Source organism: Pleurodeles waltl, chromosome 4_1 (genome assembly GCF_031143425.1).
Source record: "Pleurodeles waltl isolate 20211129_DDA chromosome 4_1, aPleWal1.hap1.20221129, whole genome shotgun sequence".
Lineage (NCBI taxonomy): Eukaryota > Metazoa > Chordata > Amphibia > Caudata > Salamandridae > Pleurodeles > Pleurodeles waltl.
The window spans coordinates 131,638,339-131,663,934 of NC_090442.1; the positions used below are offsets into that span (position 1 = coordinate 131,638,339).

The 25,596-nt window shown below is 41.7% G+C and overlaps 1 protein-coding gene across 3 annotated transcripts in view; it reads left to right on the forward strand.

The window, feature by feature from the left end:
• Positions 1–25,596, forward strand: part of LOC138287452 (cystine/glutamate transporter-like) — a 171,454-nt gene that overhangs the window by 24,493 nt on the left and 121,365 nt on the right. For all 3 annotated transcript variants that reach the window (XR_011202219.1, XR_011202220.1, XM_069227881.1), the window contains exons 3-4: positions 8,639–8,754; positions 24,477–24,602. Coding sequence is in view for 1 of the 3 variants with exons in the window: in XM_069227881.1 (XP_069083982.1) it covers positions 8,639–8,754; positions 24,477–24,602 (242 nt within the window). In the remaining 2 variants the exon portion in view is untranslated. The remainder of the gene's footprint in view (positions 1–8,638; positions 8,755–24,476; positions 24,603–25,596) is intronic.

Consider the following 25,596-nt stretch of genomic DNA (forward strand, 5'->3'; position numbering starts at 1 on the left):
GATGGTCAAATGCTCCAAAAGCTAAGGTCTATGCATACCCACAAGGCTAAGCTGCAACATCAGCTGAGGCAAATCAACACTAAACAAAGTTGACTATAATCTAAATCTTTATTCAGGAGTTCTTCATTGTCATTGTCAAGTGATAGTGAAGAAGGCGGATGTGTTGTGTGGGCTCTCATTATCCTAATGAGGCTGCTGGATTTGGTCGGCCGCATCACCTGAATAGTGGGGAACTGAGTCCAGTCCCACACCATGTGACAACTGCCAGCCTTATCCATTTCCGGCCAACTAGCCGCGCCTCATCTCTGCCCAAGAGCGGTGATGATTTGTGGCAACTGGGCACATGACAGGATGACTTCTCAGGAAAATCGTGGTGGATCACATCTCATCCTTTTCTCTCAGTTACATTAGTCTCACATGTGCAAAGGCAAACAGAGGCAGGGAATGGTTCAATAAGATTTATTGAATCAGCTATGTCTTAGATAAAATGGCATGAAGTGCAATATTTAGAATGATCAAACATACTAAAATCAAAATGATGACAAGGAAATGAAACACAGGAAAAGTCCCACCATACTGTCACTATGTTCATTGTATGCGATTCCTACCTAAGCTATGTTAGAGAACAGCAGGATAAGCCCTAAACCACCCTTCAGGATTCCTCCCTGGGAAGACATCATCTCCTATACCTGAGTATGACAGTATCAAGGAAGTCTGTTGTCTATAGAGACACCATCCCCATGTAGGCCAGGGAACCGGTGGTCTCAGCAAGCAGCTGTCACACAGCCTCCATGCGGTCGTGGTCATTTGGCTGGAACCTCCCTCTAACGTGCATGGGACAGGGAGATGTTTTATAATAAATCACTTGGATGTGTATGTTTCTGTGAACATAGGAGACACAGTGTACCACTTGTCCCGACAATCCTATCTCGCTGCAGCCTTACGGAATCACAAAGTGAAAAGAATGCTGTGCTAAGAAATGTAATGCTTTCCTAGGCGAAAGGACAACTAGTTAAACAAAATAACACACCACCATGAATGTGGCTGATTCTAAAATAATAAAATGAAGCAGAATAAAATGTTACTAGGCTAAAGGGCACAAGCAGCAGGCCTAGTTGCTAAAATAACGTGCCCAGAGACTTCACTAAATATGGCTATTCAACACCCTCCCCTTGTCGGTTCAGAAGTAGTAAAGCAGCCTAATATTAAAAATAAAAGCAACTAAAATGCAAAACTTTAAAACAGATATCCTTAAATGTCAATTATGACAAGTTAAAACACACTTGAGCATGTAAAATGTCAGAAATGGTCAATTTAGAAGTTTAGCAGTGGTGCCAATGAAACCAAATTTAAAAGTCAATGTAATTTTTAAACTCTCCAATTACAGCCGGGACAATTGAAATAAGGAAATGTACCACTTCAGAAGGTGGTAATGTCACCAAATCGGTGTCAAGGAAAACCAAAAATCACTCATGTTCTAAAGCCTGAGCTCCAGCTGAGGCAGCACCATTCCGTGTTGTGCAGGATGTTGAGTTAAGATTGGCATGATCCATGAAGGGCAGCTCATAGATGGCTTCCCATAGATAACTTACCCTCAACCCTCATGTCTGGTAATGAGCCCTTCAGAGAGCATCAACAGATCAGTGTCCAATGAAAGTAAGTGCCACGTAGAAAGACAGACTTTCAATGCACATTCGAAAATGGACCAGAGGCATTGAAACACGAGCTGCACAGAACCCAAAACCAAAATCAATTACACTCCAGTTCTTCCAGGAATGGTGCTCCAAAATACTGCATCATGCATTCACTACACAATTGCACTGTTGAAAGCGCTTTCATTCCTCCTTGTTGTGATGGGAAAGCCATTGAGAATGAAAAATAGCAACAGCAAGATGCCACCTATTATAGCCAAAATAATTAGAAATCCCCAGAAAATGCTTGAAAATATTGAGTGTATGGCTGAAGGTATTACATCAAATATAGAGGAGAAGGTGTTAATGAAACCAGAACCAACAGTCTTAAAGAAATGTACAATCCCAGTTGTACTGATGTGTTAAATATTCATCCCACAAGTTCACCAAAGTGTCTCTGGAAGTTTGTATTTAAAAGGGTCTGTAATCATGCAGATGACTTCACAACTTGAAGAACATAGGTCTTGCGTGCAGATGTCAGCGCCACATGTTTTTAAAACAATAAAGTCTTTAGAATGCTCAAATTGTCAAAATTCACATTTGAAGTAGCAATTTGAGGCCACATATCTGCTACTTTCGTCTGTTTTGTAGGTGGAAAAAGAACATTCCGACAACAGGTGACAATTCGGGAGACCGAAACAACGTAAGCAATTCCGGCTCACATTCCACAAAAGCTGTCACTGTTAAGAAGCACATAGCTACAATTAGAGAGCACCTGGAATGCAGGTCTAATCAAGGGGACTCGAACTCCCTTCAGATAGCAAGCTAAATTTACTGCTGAAGCATTACACGCCCTGTGCAAGGACTCACAGGAGTGTCACATTTATTGCAGCTAAGAAACTCCTCTTTCATGCCATTGAGACATTTGTGCGAGGAGGAATGCTCCCACACTTCATGACTATAACTATCTCCTAGCCTTTCATATGTGCCTACTGGAATGTGTTGCAAGCGGGATGTGAATGGTAGTGTTGAAATAGGCAGATTAATAACCCTGTGTATTAACGATTCAACAGATGGTTTTTCAGCCACATAAAAAAGGCAGCTTCTCTAATTTCTCAATGTTTAGCATAACATAAATTGCCTCCTTTTTAGCCATTATTTGTTGCTGTCACGTCAGATTAAATGCAGTAAATATATCCCTTGCTTTGACATGTTGCCAGGGAAGGCGGCCAGATTTCAGTGTTTGTAGTTTCCAACCCAACTGCATAATGGACCTTAGCTGACTCTGTCATTGTTGTAAGAATGACATGTCACTTTTCACAACATCTATTGCTGAAGAAATGATGTTGTTTAAAGTGGATATGGTAAGACAAGGTGTTAATCCCATTATCTACAATGGCTAGTGCTTTCTGTAAGTTCTCTGGATCTATTTGCCTTAATCGGGCAGCAGCTTCTTGTTGAGAAAATTTCCAAATTTCATTGCAGACTGCATATAGGAAGCACTTTCTACATTGTCTTCTGGGGCCTAGCAGGAAATCCTTCAAGTCTGTGTTATTAGACAGGAGACTGAAGTTTTCATTAACAGCATCTAGTGAGGAACTTTCTAATCACTGCTGCACAATTTCTCTACACTGTATGTTGTTACTATACCTGAATGTTATGATGACACATATCGAGGGTCTGGCCTATTTGTTCTAAAACCCCCCCATGGAGTTTACAAAACGTGCACGACAACATCGTCAATTTTTAGGCCCCTATACACTTTTTAGGTCAATCAACTTCAGCCAATATTCATAGCCGTCTATAGCCAACCGGGAAACAAAGGAATCAGAATAAATACATTTTGTATCAGGTAATAGGATATGGTGCATTTCCATTATTGATCATTTAAAATAGTACGACTCAGCTTTTTGAACATTGTGCCCAGAAAAATATACAAACTTTTCAGAGTATGTTTTCGAACTCCCCACTGGCGGAGTTGGACAATGTACCCATTGTGTAAAATATTCTTTGGGGTGCGTTTCTTTTACAGTAATGTCCATAATAATTATAAAATAACATATCTCCATAATTTTCCTTCAATTGATAAACATCTTTACTTTCAAATACAGTAAAATATTTGATTTCAGATAACATAGAATCAGCTGTTTTTACATCCCACCAATCCTATCTCGCTGCAGCCTTGAGGAAAGCACTAAGTGAAAAGAATGTCATGCTAAGAAATTTCATGTTTTCCTAGGCGAAAGGGCAAGTAGATAAAGAAAATAAAACACCACCACAAATGTGGCTGATTCTAAAATAATAAAATGAAGCAGGATAAAATGTTACTAGGCTAAAGGACACAAGCAGCAGGCCTAGTTGCTAAAATAACGGGCACAGAGACATCACTAAGAATGGCTATTCCACATGCAATGTCAATGCTTACCACCAAAAACATGTGCATATTGGACTGTCCTCATGCAAAGAAGAATATGAGTTAAAGAAAAGTCGACAAGGAAAATCACAAACGTCTTTCGGTGTGTCATCAGCTGCAGAACGTTTTCAAGATTCCATGTATAACAGCCTGTCACAAATGTTTTCAATTAATGGCCCATGAAAGACATTGTGGAGTTTTGCCACTAAATGAGCTCTCCAAAACCGAGTTTGGTTTTCTCATCTTGACAAGAGAGTTGGAGGCCTGTCATTTGTGCAATTGCTTATCCCTCAAAATCACTCAACATAACTTGAACATGTTGGATTTACCAAACATGTATGGGAGAGAATCACTGTTGATTTCTTTCGTCCTTTGATAATGGGCATCACCTGATGGTGAATATCGATGAATACTTCCATTTTCCAGATGAAGATCTTTCATCGATTACTCAAGAAAGAGGATTGAGAGGTTTGATGGCATTTTTGCATAATGTATTGGTCATCACTTCTAAAGTCTGATAATGGTCCTCCTTTCAACAGTCAAGAATTCTGAAACGTTCCTAATCATCTCAATGTAAAGCTTCGGAAAATCACACCTATTTGGCCACAAGCAAATGGCATTGTGGAACACTTTATGAGTACACTTAAAAAGACTGTCCAGTGTCCTAAATTGGGCAATCTTGATCTGAAGTCAGCTCTCCATGCTACTGTTCGAGCTTACCGATAGACTCCTCATTCAATGACAGGTAAAAGTCCTGCTGCCCTGATTTTCAGGTGAGCCATGATGACCAAGTAACCAGAATGGACCAACCAGCGATCTACAACAGATGGTGAACAACATCCAACAGACTTGTACCATAAACAAAAGATGAAAGTATATGCCAACAAATGACGATGTGCCAAGAACATTATTTTCAAAGAAAGAGATTGAGTATTGGTGCGACAAGCAAGAAAATGCAAATTTGATAGTCCCTTTGATGCTGAACCCTTTGAGGTTATGACTAGCAAACAATACATGTTGACTGCTCACCATCCTGGAAAGTCCATTACACAAGATTCTTTGCACCTCAGACATCTACCTCATCATTCGCCGTTTCCTAATGTCAAAGACATGACTGGTTCGATTGAGACAGTATAGACCCACATGACTGCATTTGTCCTTACATCATGAGGCTTCTCCTCTCTTCACAGCCTTAGAAACCACGGTCTGGGCTTTTGGTCAGAGCTCCACAATGAAATATAGAGGAGTAACAATGTATGTATGTATGTGTGTGTGTGTATATACAGATATATATATATATATATATATATGTATATACACATTGGAAAAAATGAAATCAAAGGTTACAGGGACGTTATAGTTAGAAAATAAAATTTAAAAAAACCTTAGAAATTCACTGAAAAAAACAAAAAGTTACAGGGAAGTTGTAGTTAGGTTCTGAATTTACTCAAACAAAACCATAGAAATTCAGCAGCTATAGTTAGAGTTCTTTCAAGTAACTATAACTCGCGCCCTAAGGTGAATATAACTCGCACACCCGTCAATTGCAGCTTTTTCTTCAAAAATGTTACTGCTAATGTTTAATTTATACCTTCAAGGATGCTATAGAAGTTATCCTCACTGCTGTAATATCTGGGGTAATTAGCAGTGCACGGCTAGGGCACGAGTTATAGGGCCAGATGTAGCAAACGTTTAGCGAGTCGCAAACGGCAAAATTTGCCGTTTGCGACTCGCTAAACGCGTTTCCCAATGCAGAAATGCATTTTGCGAGTCGTTACCGACTCGCAAAATGCATTTCAGACTCGCAAATAGGAAGGGGTGTACCCTTCCTATTTGCGAGTCGCATTGGGATGCAATACCATTTGCGACCGCATATGCGGTCGCAAATGGCATCGCAGTTACCATCCACTTCAAGTGGATGGTAACCCACTCGCAAATTGGAAGGGGTCCCCATGGGACCCCTTCCAGTTTGTGACTGGACCCAAAAATATTTTTTCAGGGCAGGGAGTGGTACAAGGGACCACTCCCTGCCCTGAAAAAATACCGAAACTAAAGGTTTCGTTTTTTTTTTTAAGTGCAGCTCGTTTTCCTGTAAGGAAAACGGGCTACACTTAAAAAAAAAAAAACTGCTTTATTTAAAAGCAGGTCGCGAACATGGAGGTCTGCTGACGTCAGCAGGCCTCCATGTTAGCGAGTGCCTATACTCGCTATGGGGCCGCAATTTGCGACCCACCTCATGAATATTCATGAGGTGGGTCATTGCGACCCCATAGCGAGTTGCAGTCGGTGTCTGAGACACCGTACTGCATAGCAATTTGCGACTTGCAAATTGCGAGTCGCAGGGACTCGCAATTTGCAAGTCGCAAATTGTAAATTTGCTACATCTGGCCCATAGTTACTTAAAAGAATTCTAACTATAACTGCTTAATTGCTATGGTTTTGTACAAGTAAATTCAGAACATAGCTATAACTTCCTTGTAACCTTTGTTTTCTTTATTTGAATTTCTATGTTTTAAAAAAAAAATTATTTCCTAATTATAATGTCCCTGTAACCTTTGTTTTTTTTCAGTGAATTTCTTTTTTTTTTTTAAACGTAATGTAATTTTCAATACTGTAAGGTAATCCAACCACCACCGCACACAACCTTCGGCCAGGCCTTGCGGGAAACCCTTATAACAACCCAACCCCATGGTGTGCATGGACGTTTGCAGCAGGAGTTGGCTGTAGGGCCTTGTCTGCAGCCAGGCCCTCCGGCCAACACCTATAACCACCAAACTTTGCGCTGCACTGTGCACAGCCTTTGGCCAGCCCCAGCGGCAAACCCCTGTAATACCCTGCACGGCACCCCCTCCCCTGCCACGGGGACCTCATAACCTGGGGCCCAGCCTAAATATTTTTTTGGGGGTGAGGGGGTCATTGCAGTGCAATCTTGGCCATGTGGACTGCATCTCCCAGAGCCTGGCCTAAGTATTTTTTTTTTTTAGGGGGGGGGGATCCAGGCCAATCCTGGAGCCAGGCCTAAACATTTAATTTTTTTGGGGGGGCACATGGACCCCCACTCCAGGCTGATCTTGGCCCCAGGGACCCCATTCCCAGAAACTTGGCCTAACTTTTTAGGGGAGGTGAGCCGCTGCCAGCTCTGCAGGCAGGGAGACAGACAAAACCTCTGCTCGCAGTGAGGGAGAGCTGTTTGACAGCTCTCTCTTGCTGCAAACATAGTGTTTGCTGTGGACTGGCTGCAGCTGTCAAAGCTGCAGCCAACCCACAGCAAACAGCTATGTCCTGGGGTTGTGAACCCTAGGACATAGCAAGAGCTGGCCCTGGCGGGTGGCCGTCCACAGAGCCATCAGTGGCTCTTTGAGGGGGGCCGCACAACCCTCCTTCAAGTAAAATAGCCCCAGGGAGGTGGTGGTCCCCAGGGCTGCAAAGGTCCTAAAGGGTCCCCCTTCTGTTTTTTTAACATTTGCCCTGGGGATGTGGTGATCCCCAGGGCTGTGAGGGGGCTGTGCATCCCCCCAGCTCATAGTTACAGAAACGCCTCTGGAAGTGGTGATCCCCAAGCTGTGGGGGGGTACCCCCTGCATAAATTTTAGATGCCCCAGGAAGGTAGAGGTCCCCGGGGCCGCAGGGTGCCACGCAGCCCTCTCTCTTAATTTGAGCAATGCCCCATGGAGGTAGTGGTCCCCAAGGCTGCAGAGGGCCACGCAGCCTGCCCGCACATAATTTGAGGCATGCCCTGGGGGGTGATGGTTCTCAGGGCTGCAGGGAGTGCTGCGCTGTCCCCTGCATACAGTTTAAGAAATGCACCTGGGAGGTGGTGGTCCCCGGGGCTGTGGAGGGACTGGAGGCCCCTGCATTAAAATGTAAATGTTCCCGTGACCTGGCCCATCTGGGGCCCTTACAGAAACAAGTGCAGGAGCCCACGCTTGTTTTTTTTTTTTTAAATGTTGATGCAAATTCACTAATTTCACAAATTTGTTTAAATGCTTTTTAGCCCTGGTGAGGTCCCTCTAAGACTCCACTGGCCCTCGCTACCACACACAGTGTGCTGCTTCCCACATGGTCACTGTAGGGAGCATCCATCTTCAAACAGGTTTTAGAACTAGCTAAAGATGGCCACTTACAAGTGTGCAGATGGACAGCAATCTTTAATTTTTTATCATACTTAAATAAAAACATTCAACAATGGGTGTCCGTATGTGCACATGTGCCCCTATGCACAGGTGGCCACGTTGCATTAGGTTTTGAAAAATTCTAATAGAAACTTTACTGGATGATGCCTATGCATTTATATGCATATGTGTGCATAATCAGCAATCTTTGAATGCTTTTTGGTGCCATTAAGAACAAAAACATTCAATATTGGTAGACCCTGCAGCTTTGTCACCAATTCCATACCTATTTTTTAATCCAATCCTTGTAATGATTGGGATAATGGGTTGTGTTCTTTATAGAAGCCATTGAGGACAAAAGAGGACAAAATTAGCTAACTCTTATAATTGTTAGAAATATTTTATCTGTCACATGGCATGACATGCAGGAGACCTTACGTGTTACCTTGAATAAAGGATTCATAGTTTTTGTTTCATTGCAGGCCTGCAAACATCGCTGTTGTATCCTTGGCATTTGGACGTTACCTAATTGAACCTTTCTTTACCCCCTGCCATGCACCCGGCTTAGCTGTGAAGCTTGTCACTGCCATAGGAGTCTGTGAGTATGTTTGTATGGATATGTATATGCACATGTGAATGACATTATATCCCCTTCCTGTAGAAATCTCAGATCAGTTGATCTGACCTAGTATACAGACAAACTGGATGTGGGTACCAATTAGGTGTGGGTAAGCTTAAAAAACAAACTTTCATATTGACCCTGATCAAAAAGTTTGCCTAGTTTTGTCTAACTGTTGCAGATTTTATCTGTTTTAACACTGTCACACAGATTGTTACGAATTTAAGAATAACAGAATATCAGGTTTAGCAACTTCGTTCGACTTTCATGTGAAAAAATAGATAGAATTTTCTCCTAAAAACATTTTGCAGAAAAATTCGTGACAGTCATTAGTCCCTGTTTGTCAACAAGCTGCAACTTTGAATTTTCAGTAAAAAGTTCACCTCCTTTGATCTGAGTAGGGGCTTAAAGTACTTGTGATGTCACTTAAGTTATACCCAGGTAACATCTGTATAGTGATGCCACAGCAATATGTCCAGGTTAGGAACGCAGTATTATAAAATGGCCCATTCTACTTCTTGGAAATGCTAAAAAACATGAATGCCCACTGTTAGAAATGGGGTCTCTGGTTGGCAGTCAGTTTGTACTCTGTCCAAGCAGGGACCCTCTCTCTTGTTAGGGCAAGGGAGATACACACTTAGATAACCCTGCGCACCCCCTTGGTAGCTTTCCGCAAGCAGACAGGCTTATCTCAAAGGAAATTTGTAAAGTATTTGTACCAAAACACACAGTAATACTGTAAAAACACTAAAAAAGGAACACCACATCAGTTTAGAAAAATAGTAAATATTTATCCAAATCAAAAAGACCAAAACGACAAACGACAAAAATCCAACATACACAAGTCAAGATATGAATTTTTGAAGCAATAAGAGGCTTACTCCATAGAAAACAATGGTATGGTTGTTGTTACACAAAGTACCTGATTTGCATGAAAAATAAAGCCACACGGGCGAGTGTGCATCGGAAAGGTCCTTCTCCTGTCGAGTAGGCGATGCATCGTTTTTCTCTTCCGCAAGAACACGATGCATCTATTTTTGTACAGGACATCTCGGATAGGTGCAGGTTCATGATGATTTTGACGCCCAGTAATGATGCATGTGAAATCCGGCTGCACGGTGATGGAAAACCGCTCTGTGTGGTGTTTGCATAATTTTCAGCAGCCACAAGTGGGTGTTACGTTGTTTCTCCAGCCGCAATGCAGATGTTGCATCGATTTCCCAGCCGCAATGCAGGTGGTGTGTCAATTTCAGTCGCGAGGTGGGTAGCATGTCGTTTTTACAGCCGAGTTGCAGGTGGTGCATTGAAATCTTCCCCGTACGGATTCCTGTGCATGGATTTCCGTCCTTGTTCTACCAGCTTCACCTTTCAAGGGCCCAGGGACTGGGTAGGGCACCACTTAGCAGGGCAGGAGTCTAAGCAGAGAGTCTGGGTGCTAGCAGAGGAAGTCTTTGATGGTCCTGAGACTTCAACACAGGATGCAAGCTCAGTCCAAGCACTTGGAGATTCTTCACAAGCAGGAATATACCACAAAGTCGACCCTTTGTCCTCTTTCAGGCAGAAGCAGCAACTGTAGGCCAACCCAGCAAAGCACAGTCACAGGCAAAGGGACAGTACTCCTCCTCCAGCTCTTCAGCTCTTCTCATTGGCAGAGGTTCCTCTTGGTTCCAGAAGTTATCTGAAAATCTGGGGCTTTGGGTCCACTACTTTTATCCCTTTCTGCCTTTGAAGTAGGCAAACTTCAAAGGAAAGTCTTTGTTGTTCAGAATATCCTGCTTTGCCCAGGCCTTGCTCCAGACTCACACCAGGGAGTTTGAGACTGCATTGTGTGAGGGCAGGACAGACCACTCAGGTGTAAGTGACTACTCTTCCCTCCACTCTAGCCCAGATGGCCCATCAGGATATGCAGACTACACCCCAGCTTACTTTGTGTCACTGTTTAGTAGAGATTCACAGACAGCCCAACTGTCAGTCTGACCCAGAAAGGGAATACACAAGCAGGCAGAGTCACAGAATGTTTTAAGCAAGAAAATGCCCACTTTCTAAAAGTGGCATTTTCAAACTGACAATCTAAAAAACAACTTTATCAAAATATGTGTTTTTAAATTGTGAGTTCAGAGACCCCAAACTCCTCATCACTATCTGCACCCAAAGAGAAACTGCACTTAGAGATATTTAAAGGCAGCCTCCATGTTAACATATGAGGGAGATAGGCCTTGCAACAGTAAAAACTGAATTTGGCAGGATTTCACTGTTAGGAGATGTAAAACACATCAGTACATGTCCCGCCTTTAACATACACTGTGCCCTGCCCATGGGACTAGCTAGGGCCTTCCCTAGGGGTGCCATACACGTATACAAATGGAAGGTTTTGGCCTGGCAAGTGGTAACGCTTACCAGGTCGAATTGGTAGTTTAAAACTGCACACACAAACACTGTATTGGCAGGTGTGAGCCATGTTTATAGAGCTAGTCATGTGGGTGGCACAACCAGTGCAGCAGGCCTACTAGTAGCATTTGATTTACAGACGCATTTGAAGCATTTAAAGATAAAGAAAGCTTCACTGAGAAGTCTAAGCATTGTTGGTCAAGAATTTTGCCCAAGACCATACTGAAAGTACAGATAGGTATGCCTGACAAGATAAAATGATACATTGCATGGAGCATTAGCGCTGAAGATGATTACAATGAAATTTACAAAGCGCAGTCAAAGATAATCTAAACTTGCCAAAGAACATTGTGAAAAGAACTTCTATAAATTTGCTACAGTCAAGATTTTATAAAATATACAGAAACGCTGGCTAACAGAGAAACTAAGAAAAACATACATTGTACTTACACTTACCAGAGTCTTGATAAGTGGTACATTACGACTTCAGAACGGGAGGAGAGATCCATGAAGGCATTAGGGATTGAGCTTACTGAGCTGTCCGATACTCAAAGCGGCTAACTACTAATGCTGCCAGGCAATGGCTCAGAACAGCTCCAGAGGTCTTCAAAAGTGACAGAGCTCCAGTGTAGACCAGGAAGAAGGTCAAAACCCAAATGACTGTCCTGGATGACCTGGAGGCTGATTCATTGCCGGGCCTCAGTGATGATGCAGGTTCTAATAGACAGCAGACAGCCTCTGAAAGCGCTCCATCCTCAATGTCAGCCACTCCCATAAACAGTTACAATGCTGCTGCTTTCCTGTAACCACCACCATCAAGTATCTTAAAAACCTTACTAGTGATGGTGTGAAAGAAGTCTTAAAGAAACTGCTGAGAAATGATGATGTCACATACCATCAGATTAAAGAAGCGTTGAATCTCAAGTTCAATCAGTATCAAACGTTGATTATGAACAAAACATGTTCAGTCAAGAATGTCAAGAGTTGGTGAAACTATCAATGTGCTTGTGGAAAGACTTAATGCACTCATCAAAAACTGCAACTTCAATGAATTTAATGATGAAGAAGCTATGCATCTTAGGGTTAATGATGGATGCTTGTCAGATTCATTCAGACAACGAATACTGAGAAAAAGTCCTAGTCTAGAGCATTTGTTGATGGCTGGCAGAGCTGAGGAGCATGCTGAATGACAGGCTGCTGACACACAGGCCGCAGGTGCCCAGAGTGAATCAGTCATGAGTATAAAAAGTAAGCCAAGGCAAAAGACTGAAGAACACAAAGTGACTTCTACACGAAAAAGAGGTCATGTTTTAGAAGTGGACTCCACACAAAGGAAAATGTACCAACTTTGGACATAACTGTAAAGGCTGTGGAAAAGAGAATCTTTTTGTGATGATGTGTAAAGCAAAGGAAACAAAGGAAAGGCAAAATAGCTGGCAGAACGTTCGAGAAGCAACATTTGATGCACACCCACAAGGCCAAGCGGCAACATCAGTTAAGGCAAATTGATACTAATGAAGTGGATTTTCATATAAATAATTATCAAAATGTTCTTCTGCCACAATATCAAGTGAAAGTGAAGAAAGTGATTGTGCCATGTCGATGTTTACCTCAAAGAAACGTGTGCATGTTGGACTTGTCGCATATGAAGCAAAATGTCAGTCAAAGAAAAATTGACATGCCAAAGTGATGAAATCACTATCCAAATATTACATTGAAAATAAATGGTTGTTCTTTGAATTTTCAGTAAAAAGTTCACCTCCTTTGATCTGAGTAGGGGCTTAAAGTACTTGTGATGTCACTTAAGTTATACCCATGTAACATCTGTATAGTGATGCCACAGCAATATGTCCAGGTTAGGAACGCAGTATTATAAAATGGCCCATTCTACTTCTTGGAAATGCTAAAAAACATGAATGCCCACTGTTAGAAATGGGGTCTCTGGTTGGCAGTCAGTTTGTACTCTGTCCAAGCAGGGACCCTCTCTCTTGTTAGGGCAAGGGAGATACACACTTAGATAACCCCTGCGCACCCCCTTGGTAGCTTTCCGCAAGCAGACAGGCTTATCTCAAAGGAAATTTGTAAAGTATTTGTACCAAAACACACAGTAATACTGTAAAAACACTAAAAAAGGAACACCACATCAGTTTAGAAAAATAGTAAATATTTATCCAAATCAAAAAGACCAAAACGACAAACGACAAAAATCCAACATACACAAGTCAAGATATGAATTTTTGAAGCAATAAGAGGCTTACTCCATAGAAAACAATGGTATGGTTGTTGTTACACAAAGTACCTGATTTGCATGAAAAATAAAGCCACACGGGCGAGTGTGCATCGGAAAGGTCCTTCTCCTGTCGAGTAGGCGATGCATCGTTTTTCTCTTCCGCAAGAACACGATGCATCTATTTTTGTACAGGACATCTCGGATAGGTGCAGGTTCATGATGATTTTGACGCCCAGTAATGATGCATGTGAAATCCGGCTGCACGGTGATGGAAAACCGCTCTGTGTGGTGTTTGCATAATTTTCAGCAGCCACAAGTGGGTGTTACGTTGTTTCTCCAGCCGCAATGCAGATGTTGCATCGATTTCCCAGCCGCAATGCAGGTGGTGTGTCAATTTCAGTCGCGAGGTGGGTAGCATGTCGTTTTTACAGCCGAGTTGCAGGTGGTGCATTGAAATCTTCCCCGTACGGATTCCTGTGCATGGATTTCCGTCCTTGTTCTACCAGCTTCACCTTTCAAGGGCCCAGGGACTGGGTAGGGCACCACTTAGCAGGGCAGGAGTCTAAGCAGAGAGTCTGGGTGCTAGCAGAGGAAGTCTTTGATGGTCCTGAGACTTCAACACAGGATGCAAGCTCAGTCCAAGCACTTGGAGATTCTTCACAAGCAGGAATATACCACAAAGTCGACCCTTTGTCCTCTTTCAGGCAGAAGCAGCAACTGTAGGCCAACCCAGCAAAGCACAGTCACAGGCAAAGGGACAGTACTCCTCCTCCAGCTCTTCAGCCCTTCTCATTGGCAGAGGTTCCTCTTGGTTCCAGAAGTTATCTGAAAATCTGGGGCTTTGGGTCCACTACTTTTATCCCTTTCTGCCTTTGAAGTAGGCAAACTTCAAAGGAAAGTCTTTGTTGTTCAGAATATCCTGCTTTGCCCAGGCCTTGCTCCAGACTCACACCAGGGAGTTTGAGACTGCATTGTGTGAGGGCAGGACAGACCACTCAGGTGTAAGTGACTACTCTTCCCTCCACTCTAGCCCAGATGGCCCATCAGGATATGCAGACTACACCCCAGCTTACTTTGTGTCACTGTTTAGTAGAGATTCACAGACAGCCCAACTGTCAGTCTGACCCAGAAAGGGAATACACAAGCAGGCAGAGTCACAGAATGTTTTAAGCAAGAAAATGCCCACTTTCTAAAAGTGGCATTTTCAAACTGACAATCTAAAAAACAACTTTATCAAAATATGTGTTTTTAAATTGTGAGTTCAGAGACCCCAAACTCCTCATCACTATCTGCACCCAAAGAGAAACTGCACTTAGAGATATTTAAAGGCAGCCTCCATGTTAACATATGAGGGAGATAGGCCTTGCAACAGTAAAAACTGAATTTGGCAGGATTTCACTGTTAGGAGATGTAAAACACATCAGTACATGTCCCGCCTTTAACATACACTGTGCCCTGCCCATGGGACTAGCTAGGGCCTTCCCTAGGGGTGCCATACACGTATACAAATGGAAGGTTTTGGCCTGGCAAGTGGTAACACTTACCAGGTCGAATTGGTAGTTTAAAACTGCACACACAAACACTGTATTGGCAGGTGTGAGCCATGTTTATAGAGCTAGTCATGTGGGTGGCACAACCAGTGCAGCAGGCCTACTAGTAGCATTTGATTTACAGACGCATTTGAAGCATTTAAAGATAAAGAAAGCTTCACTGAGAAGTCTAAGCATTGTTGGTCAAGAATTTTGCCCAAGACCATACTGAAAGTACAGATAGGTATGCCTGACAAGATAAAATGATACATTGCATGGAGCATTAGCGCTGAAGATGATTACAATGAAATTTACAAAGCGCAGTCAAAGATAATCTAAACTTGCCAAAGAACATTGTGAAAAGAACTTCTATAAATTTGCTACAGTCAAGATTTTATAAAATATACAGAAACGCTGGCTAACAGAGAAACTAAGAAAAACATACATTGTACTTACACTTACCAGAGTCTTGATAAGTGGTACATTACGACTTTAGAACGGGAGGAGAGATCCATGAAGGCATTAGGGATTGAGCTTACTGAGCTGTCCGATACTCAAAGCGGCTAACTACTAATGCTGCCAGGCAATGGCTCAGAACAGCTCCAGAGGTCTTCAAAAGTGACAGAGCTCCAGTGTAGACCAGGAAGAAGGTCAAAACCCAAATGACTGTCCTGGATGACCTGGAGGCTGATTCATTGCCGGGCCTCAGTGATGATGCAGGTTCTAATAGACAGCAGACAGCCTCTGAAAGCGCTCCATCCTCAATGTCAGCCACTCCCATAAACAGTTACAATGCTGCTGCTTTCCTGTAACCACCACCATCAAGTATCTTAAAAACCTTACTAGTGATGGTGTGAAAGAAGTCTTAAAGAAACTGCTGAGAAATGATGATGTCACATACCATCAGATTAAAGAAGCGTTGAATCTCAAGTTCAATCAGTATCAAACGTTGATTATGAACAAAACATGTTCAGTCAAGAATGTCAAGAGTTGGTGAAACTATCAATGTGCTTGTGGAAAGACTTAATGCACTCATCAAAAACTGCAACTTCAATGAATTTAATGATGAAGAAGCTATGCATCTTAGGGTTAATGATGGATGCTTGTCAGATTCATTCAGACAACGAATACTGAGAAAAAGTCCTAGTCTAGAGCATTTGTTGATGGCTGGCAGAGCTGAGGAGCATGCTGAATGACAGGCTGCTGACACACAGGCCGCAGGTGCCCAGAGTGAATCAGTCATGAGTATAAAAAGTAAGCCAAGGCAAAAGACTGAAGAACACAAAGTGACTTCTACACGAAAAAGAGGTCATGTTTTAGAAGTGGACTCCACACAAAGGAAAATGTACCAACTTTGGACATAACTGTAAAGGCTGTGGAAAAGAGAATCTTTTTGTGATGATGTGTAAAGCAAAGGAAACAAAGGAAAGGCAAAATAGCTGGCAGAACGTTCGAGAAGCAACATTTGATGCACACCCACAAGGCCAAGCGGCAACATCAGTTAAGGCAAATTGATACTAATGAAGTGGATTTTCATATAAATAATTATCAAAATGTTCTTCTGCCACAATATCAAGTGAAAGTGAAGAAAGTGATTGTGCCATGTCGATGTTTACCTCAAAGAAACGTGTGCATGTTGGACTTGTCGCATATGAAGCAAAATGTCAGTCAAAGAAAAATTGACATGCCAAAGTGATGAAATCACTATCCAAATATTACATTGAAAATAAATGGTTGTTCTTTGAATTTTCAGTAAAAAGTTCACCTCCTTTGATCTGAGTAGGGGCTTAAAGTACTTGTGATGTCACTTAAGTTATACCCATGTAACATCTGTATAGTGATGCCACAGCAATATGTCCAGGTTAGGAACGCAGTATTATAAAATGGCCCATTCTACTTCTTGGAAATGCTAAAAAACATGAATGCCCACTGTTAGAAATGGGGTCTCTGGTTGGCAGTCAGTTTGTACTCTGTCCAAGCAGGGACCCTCTCTCTTGTTAGGGCAAGGGAGATACACACTTAGATAACCCCTGCGCACCCCCTTGGTAGCTTTCCGCAAGCAGACAGGCTTATCTCAAAGGAAATTTGTAAAGTATTTGTACCAAAACACACAGTAATACTGTAAAAACACTAAAAAAGGAACACCACATCAGTTTAGAAAAATAGTAAATATTTATCCAAATCAAAAAGACCAAAACGACAAACGACAAAAATCCAACATACACAAGTCAAGATATGAATTTTTGAAGCAATAAGAGGCTTACTCCATAGAAAACAATGGTATGGTTGTTGTTACACAAAGTACCTGATTTGCATGAAAAATAAAGCCACACGGGCGAGTGTGCATCGGAAAGGTCCTTCTCCTGTCGAGTAGGCGATGCATCGTTTTTCTCTTCCGCAAGAACACGATGCATCTATTTTTGTACAGGACATCTCGGATAGGTGCAGGTTCATGATGATTTTGACGCCCAGTAATGATGCATGTGAAATCCGGCTGCACGGTGATGGAAAACCGCTCTGTGTGGTGTTTGCATAATTTTCAGCAGCCACAAGTGGGTGTTACGTTGTTTCTCCAGCCGCAATGCAGATGTTGCATCGATTTCCCAGCCGCAATGCAGGTGGTGTGTCAATTTCAGTCGCGAGGTGGGTAGCATGTCGTTTTTACAGCCGAGTTGCAGGTGGTGCATTGAAATCTTCCCCGTACGGATTCCTGTGCATGGATTTCCGTCCTTGTTCTACCAGCTTCACCTTTCAAGGGCCCAGGGACTGGGTAGGGCACCACTTAGCAGGGCAGGAGTCTAAGCAGAGAGTCTGGGTGCTAGCAGAGGAAGTCTTTGATGGTCCTGAGACTTCAACACAGGATGCAAGCTCAGTCCAAGCACTTGGAGATTCTTCACAAGCAGGAATATACCACAAAGTCGACCCTTTGTCCTCTTTCAGGCAGAAGCAGCAACTGTAGGCCAACCCAGCAAAGCACAGTCACAGGCAAAGGGACAGTACTCCTCCTCCAGCTCTTCAGCTCTTCTCATTGGCAGAGGTTCCTCTTGGTTCCAGAAGTTATCTGAAAATCTGGGGCTTTGGGTCCACTACTTTTATCCCTTTCTGCCTTTGAAGTAGGCAAACTTCAAAGGAAAGTCTTTGTTGTTCAGAATATCCTGCTTTGCCCAGGCCTTGCTCCAGACTCACACCAGGGAGTTTGAGACTGCATTGTGTGAGGGCAGGACAGACCACTCAGGTGTAAGTGACTACTCTTCCCTCCACTCTAGCCCAGATGGCCCATCAGGATATGCAGACTACACCCCAGCTTACTTTGTGTCACTGTTTAGTAGAGATTCACAGACAGCCCAACTGTCAGTCTGACCCAGAAAGGGAATACACAAGCAGGCAGAGTCACAGAATGTTTTAAGCAAGAAAATGCCCACTTTCTAAAAGTGGCATTTTCAAACTGACAATCTAAAAAACAACTTTATCAAAATATGTGTTTTTAAATTGTGAGTTCAGAGACCCCAAACTCCTCATCACTATCTGCACCCAAAGAGAAACTGCACTTAGAGATATTTAAAGGCAGCCTCCATGTTAACATATGAGGGAGATAGGCCTTGCAACAGTAAAAACTGAATTTGGCAGGATTTCACTGTTAGGAGATGTAAAACACATCAGTACATGTCCCGCCTTTAACATACACTGTGCCCTGCCCATGGGACTAGCTAGGGCCTTCCCTAGGGGTGCCATACACGTATACAAATGGAAGGTTTTGGCCTGGCAAGTGGTAACACTTACCAGGTCGAATTGGTAGTTTAAAACTGCACACACAAACACTGTATTGGCAGGTGTGAGCCATGTTTATAGAGCTAGTCATGTGGGTGGCACAACCAGTGCAGCAGGCCTACTAGTAGCATTTGATTTACAGACGCATTTGAAGCATTTAAAGATAAAGAAAGCTTCACTGAGAAGTCTAAGCATTGTTGGTCAAGAATTTTGCCCAAGACCATACTGAAAGTACAGATAGGTATGCCTGACAAGATAAAATGATACATTGCATGGAGCATTAGCGCTGAAGATGATTACAATGAAATTTACAAAGCGCAGTCAAAGATAATCTAAACTTGCCAAAGAACATTGTGAAAAGAACTTCTATAAATTTGCTACAGTCAAGATTTTATAAAATATACAGAAACGCTGGCTAACAGAGAAACTAAGAAAAACATACATTGTACTTACACTTACCAGAGTCTTGATAAGTGGTACATTACGACTTCAGAACGGGAGGAGAGATCCAAGAAGGCATTAGGGATTGAGCTTACTGAGCTGTCCGATACTCAAAGCGGCTAACTACTAATGCTGTCAGGCAATGGCTCAGAACAGCTCCAGAGGTCTTCAAAAGTGACAGAGCTCCAGTGTAGACCAGGAAGAAGGTCAAAACCCAAATGACTGTCCTGGATGACCTGGAGGCTGATTCATTGCCGGGCCTCAGTGATGATGCAGGTTCTAATAGACAGCAGACAGCCTCTGAAAGCGCTCCATCCTCAATGTCAGCCACTCCCATAAACAGTTACAATGCTGCTGCTTTCCTGTAACCACCACCATCAAGTATCTTAAAAACCTTACTAGTGATGGTGTGAAAGAAGTCTTAAAGAAACTGCTGAGAAATGATGATGTCACATACCATCAGATTAAAGAAGCGTTGAATCTCAAGTTCAATCAGTATCAAACGTTGATTATGAACAAAACATGTTCAGTCAAGAATGTCAAGAGTTGGTGAAACTATCAATGTGCTTGTGGAAAGACTTAATGCACTCATCAAAAACTGCAACTTCAATGAATTTAATGATGAAGAAGCTATGCATCTTAGGGTTAATGATGGATGCTTGTCAGATTCATTCAGACAACGAATACTGAGAAAAAGTCCTAGTCTAGAGCATTTGTTGATGGCTGGCAGAGCTGAGGAGCATGCTGAATGACAGGCTGCTGACACACAGGCCGCAGGTGCCCAGAGTGAATCAGTCATGAGTATAAAAAGTAAGCCAAGGCAAAAGACTGAAGAACACAAAGTGACTTCTACACGAAAAAGAGGTCATGTTTTAGAAGTGGACTCCACACAAAGGAAAATGTACCAACTTTGGACATAACTGTAAAGGCTGTGGAAAAGAGAATCTTTTTGTGATGATGTGTAAAGCAAAGGAAACAAAGGAAAGGCAAAATAGCTGGCAGAACGTTCGAGAAGCAACATTTGATGCACACCCACAAGGCCAAGCGGCAACATCAGTTAAGGCAAATTGATACTAATGAAGTGGATTTTCATATAAATAATTATCAAAATGTTCTTCTGCCACAATATCAAGTGAAAGTGAAGAAAGTGATTGTGCCATGTCGATGTTTACCTCAAAGAAACGTGTGCATGTTGGACTTGTCGCATATGAAGCAAAATGTCAGTCAAAGAAAAATTGACATGCCAAAGTGATGAAATCACTATCCAAATATTACATTGAAAATAAATGGTTGTTCTATACCTTTCATAATCAATAGTATGAACATAGGCTGTATCGATGCCCATAAAGAATCAAGGTTCAATATTTTAGTGAAACATAAAAAAACAAAGGTACAAGAAGTGATCCATGTTCTTCAAGGTACAGTCTCAAGTGCCAGTTTACTCAGCTTCAATGCAGCTGCTGATATGGGTCTAATTTCTGTGAATTACAACATGACTGCTCATCACAAAATAGTAAGTGAATTCCCTTTGATCTTTCATGGTTCAGGAAAGCTTAAGACTATGAAAGTAAAACTGCATATTAATGAGGATGTCCGTCCTGTTGCTCATAGACCTAGAAGCCTTGCCTTTCATTGGCAAGAAGCTGTTGAAAAAGAACTTAAATCATTACTTAAGCATGACATTATAGAGCATTGCACTAGTCAAAACCATAGGTTTCTCCCATAGTAGCAGTGCCTGAAAAGGACAGTGAAGGAGCTGTACGCATTTCCGTTGACATGCATGAGGCAAACAAGGTAGTTGAATGAGAATGACATCCAGGTCCCCACATTGCTAGTGTGATAATGCAATGGAATGATACAAAGGTCTTTTATAGCCTTGATTAATATAAAGGTTATCATCAGTTGGAACTTGAAAAATGTTGCAGGTACATTATAACCATTTCTACACATGTTGGTTTGTTTCGATACAAAAGGCTTAGGGCCTGATTTATATTTTGGAGGATGGATTACTCTGTCACAACAGTGATGGATATCCCATCCACTGAAATATAAATCTCATTATTTCCTATGTGATTTATATTTCGGCCGAGAGGATATTTGTCACCGTTGTGACAGAGTAACCCATCTGCCGAAATCTAAATCAGGCCCTCAGTTTTGGTGTGTCACCGGCTGCAGGATTTTTATAAGACGTCATCCGATGTATCAAACAGCCTTTTGTATATGCGTTCAATTAGAGCTATGACATATTCGTTTTCAGAGATACATGAAAGGAACATAATAGAGCTCTCACACAAGTATGTTGTTTACTCAGTAATGCTGGCTTGACTTTGAATGCACACAATTGTGAGTTCTACAAGACAAAGCTAAAATTCTTTGGCCATATCTTTTCTGATGGGGGTATGACCCTATCCTGCAAAAGTACAAGCTGTGTCAAATGCTAATCCCCCACAAGATGTTTCAATGGTTCGTTCATTTCTTGGCATGACCAGTTACCTTTCAAAGTACATACAAGCCTTTGCCAACTTTAATGCTCCATTACAAACATTAACAAAGTCAAATGTTTCCTTTCACTGGTCTCAAGAACGTGAGAGACGTTTCAAGAGAATCAAATATGCCATTAATTTTTTTTTTTTTAAATGTAGAAGAAAATAAAAAGGCAAAACTCTATTAACTTAAATGTGTATTAAATATTCAACTAATTAAAATATATTAAATTAATGATCAAATACAAATCATTTTTGACTAGTTTAAATATGTTTGAATACAAACTATTGTTGCAATAATTTATACTTTGACAAAAGGTTGTTAAAGTATTTAATAACCATATAATATATGTATAATATGTTAATTGTTTAGATATTTATTAATCATTTATACTTTATTTATATTTCTAGCTATTTAAATAATTAACGTAAACCTATTTCCTGTGGGTTCTTTTAAGTTACCACCTCCATTATTTTCTGTGGGAGGATGTCGCAGTACCAGTGGTTGGCCATGTGTGTTTCTGGACCTACTACTACTTCATTTTGACAATCGTAATTGTCACTCATATATTTGGCTCCACTCACTATTTCCAGGGCTGGAGAGATGTAAGCTTACACTTTTGAGTAACTTTACACTTGAATTTTGTGAATAGTCAACAGTAGTAAAGTTACTCAGAATTGTCAGAGTAAATTACACATTACTTACTATTGTAATTTACCTTAGCAAATAGCCTTCTCACTAGACCTAGGGTTGAATCCAGGCCTAAGCAAACATCAGCTGATTCAGGGCAATATGTGTGCTTCATGTACTTTTGTATAAAGTGCTCCCTTGAATTCCAGTTTGAAAATTACCATACATAAAAACAAACATACTCATCACCAATCTATGTTGGAAGTTCTTGAGGGAGGAAGAGCTGTATGTGAGGAAAAAGCGATGTGTACCAAATGCAAATGCTGATGGCTACACCATTCACAACTCAGTACATTCTACCAAAGGCCTAAAGTTGCACCTTGACTGTCACTTTTCTTGAATAGGGCATACTGAGGGTTAACTTCCTTGGGGAAAAACATTATCACTGCACTAGGAGAGCCATCTAGAATGTTATGGATCCCATGTCAGGTTAAAGTTAGTGCAAGAATCGCTAGGATACAGTGACACCAAGTGTTTACATGCGTACACTTAAAAGTATTAAATTAAATTGGTGCCCAAAGGGATCAGTGAAACATACCCCTTAGACTGTGCTGATGGTATTCTTAATTTAAGAGGCATCTAAGGGGAGGGAATTAAAATAGAAATTGGAATTAAAATAGAGGATGTGATAAGTGAAATAAGTGAAAGGGAGAGTCAGGACAGAGAGGTTTGGCTATTGTGAGGAACAGCAGGAACTTAGGGGCATATTTACAAGTCCCTTGTGCCCCTTAGCACTGCCAGAGTGTCAGTTTGTTTTATGCTACAGCAGCGCTCCAGTCCCTCACCCTGAGCTGTATTTACAAAGTGGTGCAATGCTAGCGCTGCGCCACTTTGTGAACCCTTGTGCCACATTATACCTGCATCAGGTATAATGTATGTAAGGAGGACATTCCCCCACAGGGAGGCCCAAAAAAATGCTGCAGTGAGATTTACAAGATTTCACTGCACCATTCTAGCATCATTTTTCAAAACATCAGCCCAGGGCATGCCATAAAGTGATACTAGTATATTTACCGTGGGCCTCCCCGAGCCTTGCTGGTCTAGCATAATTTTTTTTTATGCTAGTCCAGCAAATCGCCACAATGTTGTCAAAGATTTTGATGTTATTGTGCTAACGTGCACCATAGTGCACTGTATTGTAAGGGTTCGGGATGACACAAGGAAACTAGCGCATCCAAGCCGATGTGCCAGTTCCTTGTAAATATCCCCTTAAGTTTCCTTGAAATCTATATGGGGTGTTAGAGGAGAAGCTTGTGTCCAGGTAACAATGTTTGCCAGTGGATTGATTTGAAGATCAAGATAAGGTGTTGATGATGGGTGCTACTGCTGCTGGCTGATAACCAACACATTTTTAGGTGATGGTGGAAGTTGCTTAACAGTAATTAAGTTGCTAAGTTTTTGACATCTTTAATTACAGCAATGCGAGACTGGTGGAGACTGAGAAGCAAACTATTTCACTAGTTCATCTTGCTCAGGATAAGTGAAATATTGAGGTGGTTGCCTGGAATAGAAGAATGGACAGATATATGTTGAGCAGCTGAGAGCATACAGCAGTGGCTGACATTGTTCAGATGTCACGCTTGGGGATTCAATTCTTCTCTGCCAGAGTTGACCATTGTACGCGGGCATCTTTTTTGTTCAGATTTTAGCAGTGGTCATGAGGATGGTCTTTGCTAAGGTGATGTTTCCTTCCAGGAGGCAGGCTCGCCTGCTTGAATTGATCTTATTTAGTGAAATGAAGATACAGGATTCTCTCTAGTCTCACTGAGTGTTTTTTGAACTAAACAAGAAACAAACAAATTGCTGAAAATTGACATTGAGAAGATAAACACACTTTTTGAGGGGACCCTGAAGCCTGTCACCTCATCCCTGTATGGGTACCACAATCCTCTTACACACACCTTACACCTCTTGGAAAGTGAGATGTTCCAATCTAGGCAGACTTCAAGGGTCTACGAAGGAATGGAAATCATAGACTTGAATGGATGTATTGCATTTTCCAGGGGCCATTACATTTTAGTATATTTCCTGAGAAATGGAACACTATGTTCCCTGTAATTTAAATGACGTCTAGTCCTCCTTAAATGGAATGGGGTTGTTGTAGATGCTATTGCAGCCCACCATCGATGCTCTCTCTGCTCTGAACATTCTCTCTATACCTTTAACCACAGCTGTAATCATCGCACTGAATTGCTGCAGCGTAAGATGGGCCGCTAATATGCAAATTGCTCTCATGGCTCTGAAACTTGTGACCATCACGCTGATTATTGTTCCTGGGATGGTGGCCCTCTTCTCAGGTAAGACAAATAGAACAGTTGTCTGTGGCTTGAGGATAACACTGGGCTGGGGAACTAGCAATTCCTCCTGCATTTTATGTTTCTCCAGTATTTTGATTTGTTAGATATTTTCACTCCACATTTTCAGTTCATGTTTAAATCTAATACCTCTAAAGTCTGCTAAATAATTCCAAACACAAGTTCACGGGCATCAAAATATGAACGTCTGCATTTTACAGCAGGCCCTTTAACAAGATGTCCCCCAAGAAAAAAGTTACAAATGCAGGCTGCTACATGAAAAGACTGGCAGGCATGCTGCAACTTTCTCTCCCAAAGTAAAACATGTACTTACTGCATGGAATTCGTTTTTCCTTCCTGATCATGGCTATTTACGTTCACCATTTTTAATAAATACATTTTGCAATCAATTGTTATCCAACTAAAAGTTATGCCAGTTACGAGAAAAATAAAAATTCTAAAACTATAAAAGAAATTCAGCTTGCTGGCCTTAAGACCTTTCACGTTGCTGTCGGCAAGAAGAGGAGCTTAATTATAAAATATAAATGAGTGAGAGGAGAATTTGGTCTCACTCTGAAATGGCCATTGAAGATAATGAGCTACATTTTGAGGTGGGAGTATGGTCAGTGAGCTGTGTGTTTACTATAAACACTGCCTGCCTGCTTCACATTGAGGGAGTTAGCCAGACCTTGTGGCTTCATGCACACAGCTTGGTAGCTGGCAGCTGGCAGAGAAGTGTTTTTCAGTGCACTGGGATGAGCAAGTTAGGAGATGGCTCACAAAGAAGACTTGTTCCTTGGAAGCCTCGCCTCTGTCAAAATGACTTTTTGCAGCATATGACTTCTAGTAGTGTTTCAACCACAATGTGGGAATACGAACAGCGATGCCAGGGCAGTTCTGCAAAGATTATTCATACTAATTCATTTATAATGGGACAGGGCAGCTATATAATCTGTGAGGAGAGCAGTGTCTAAATTGTGAACCCTGATCAGGCCAG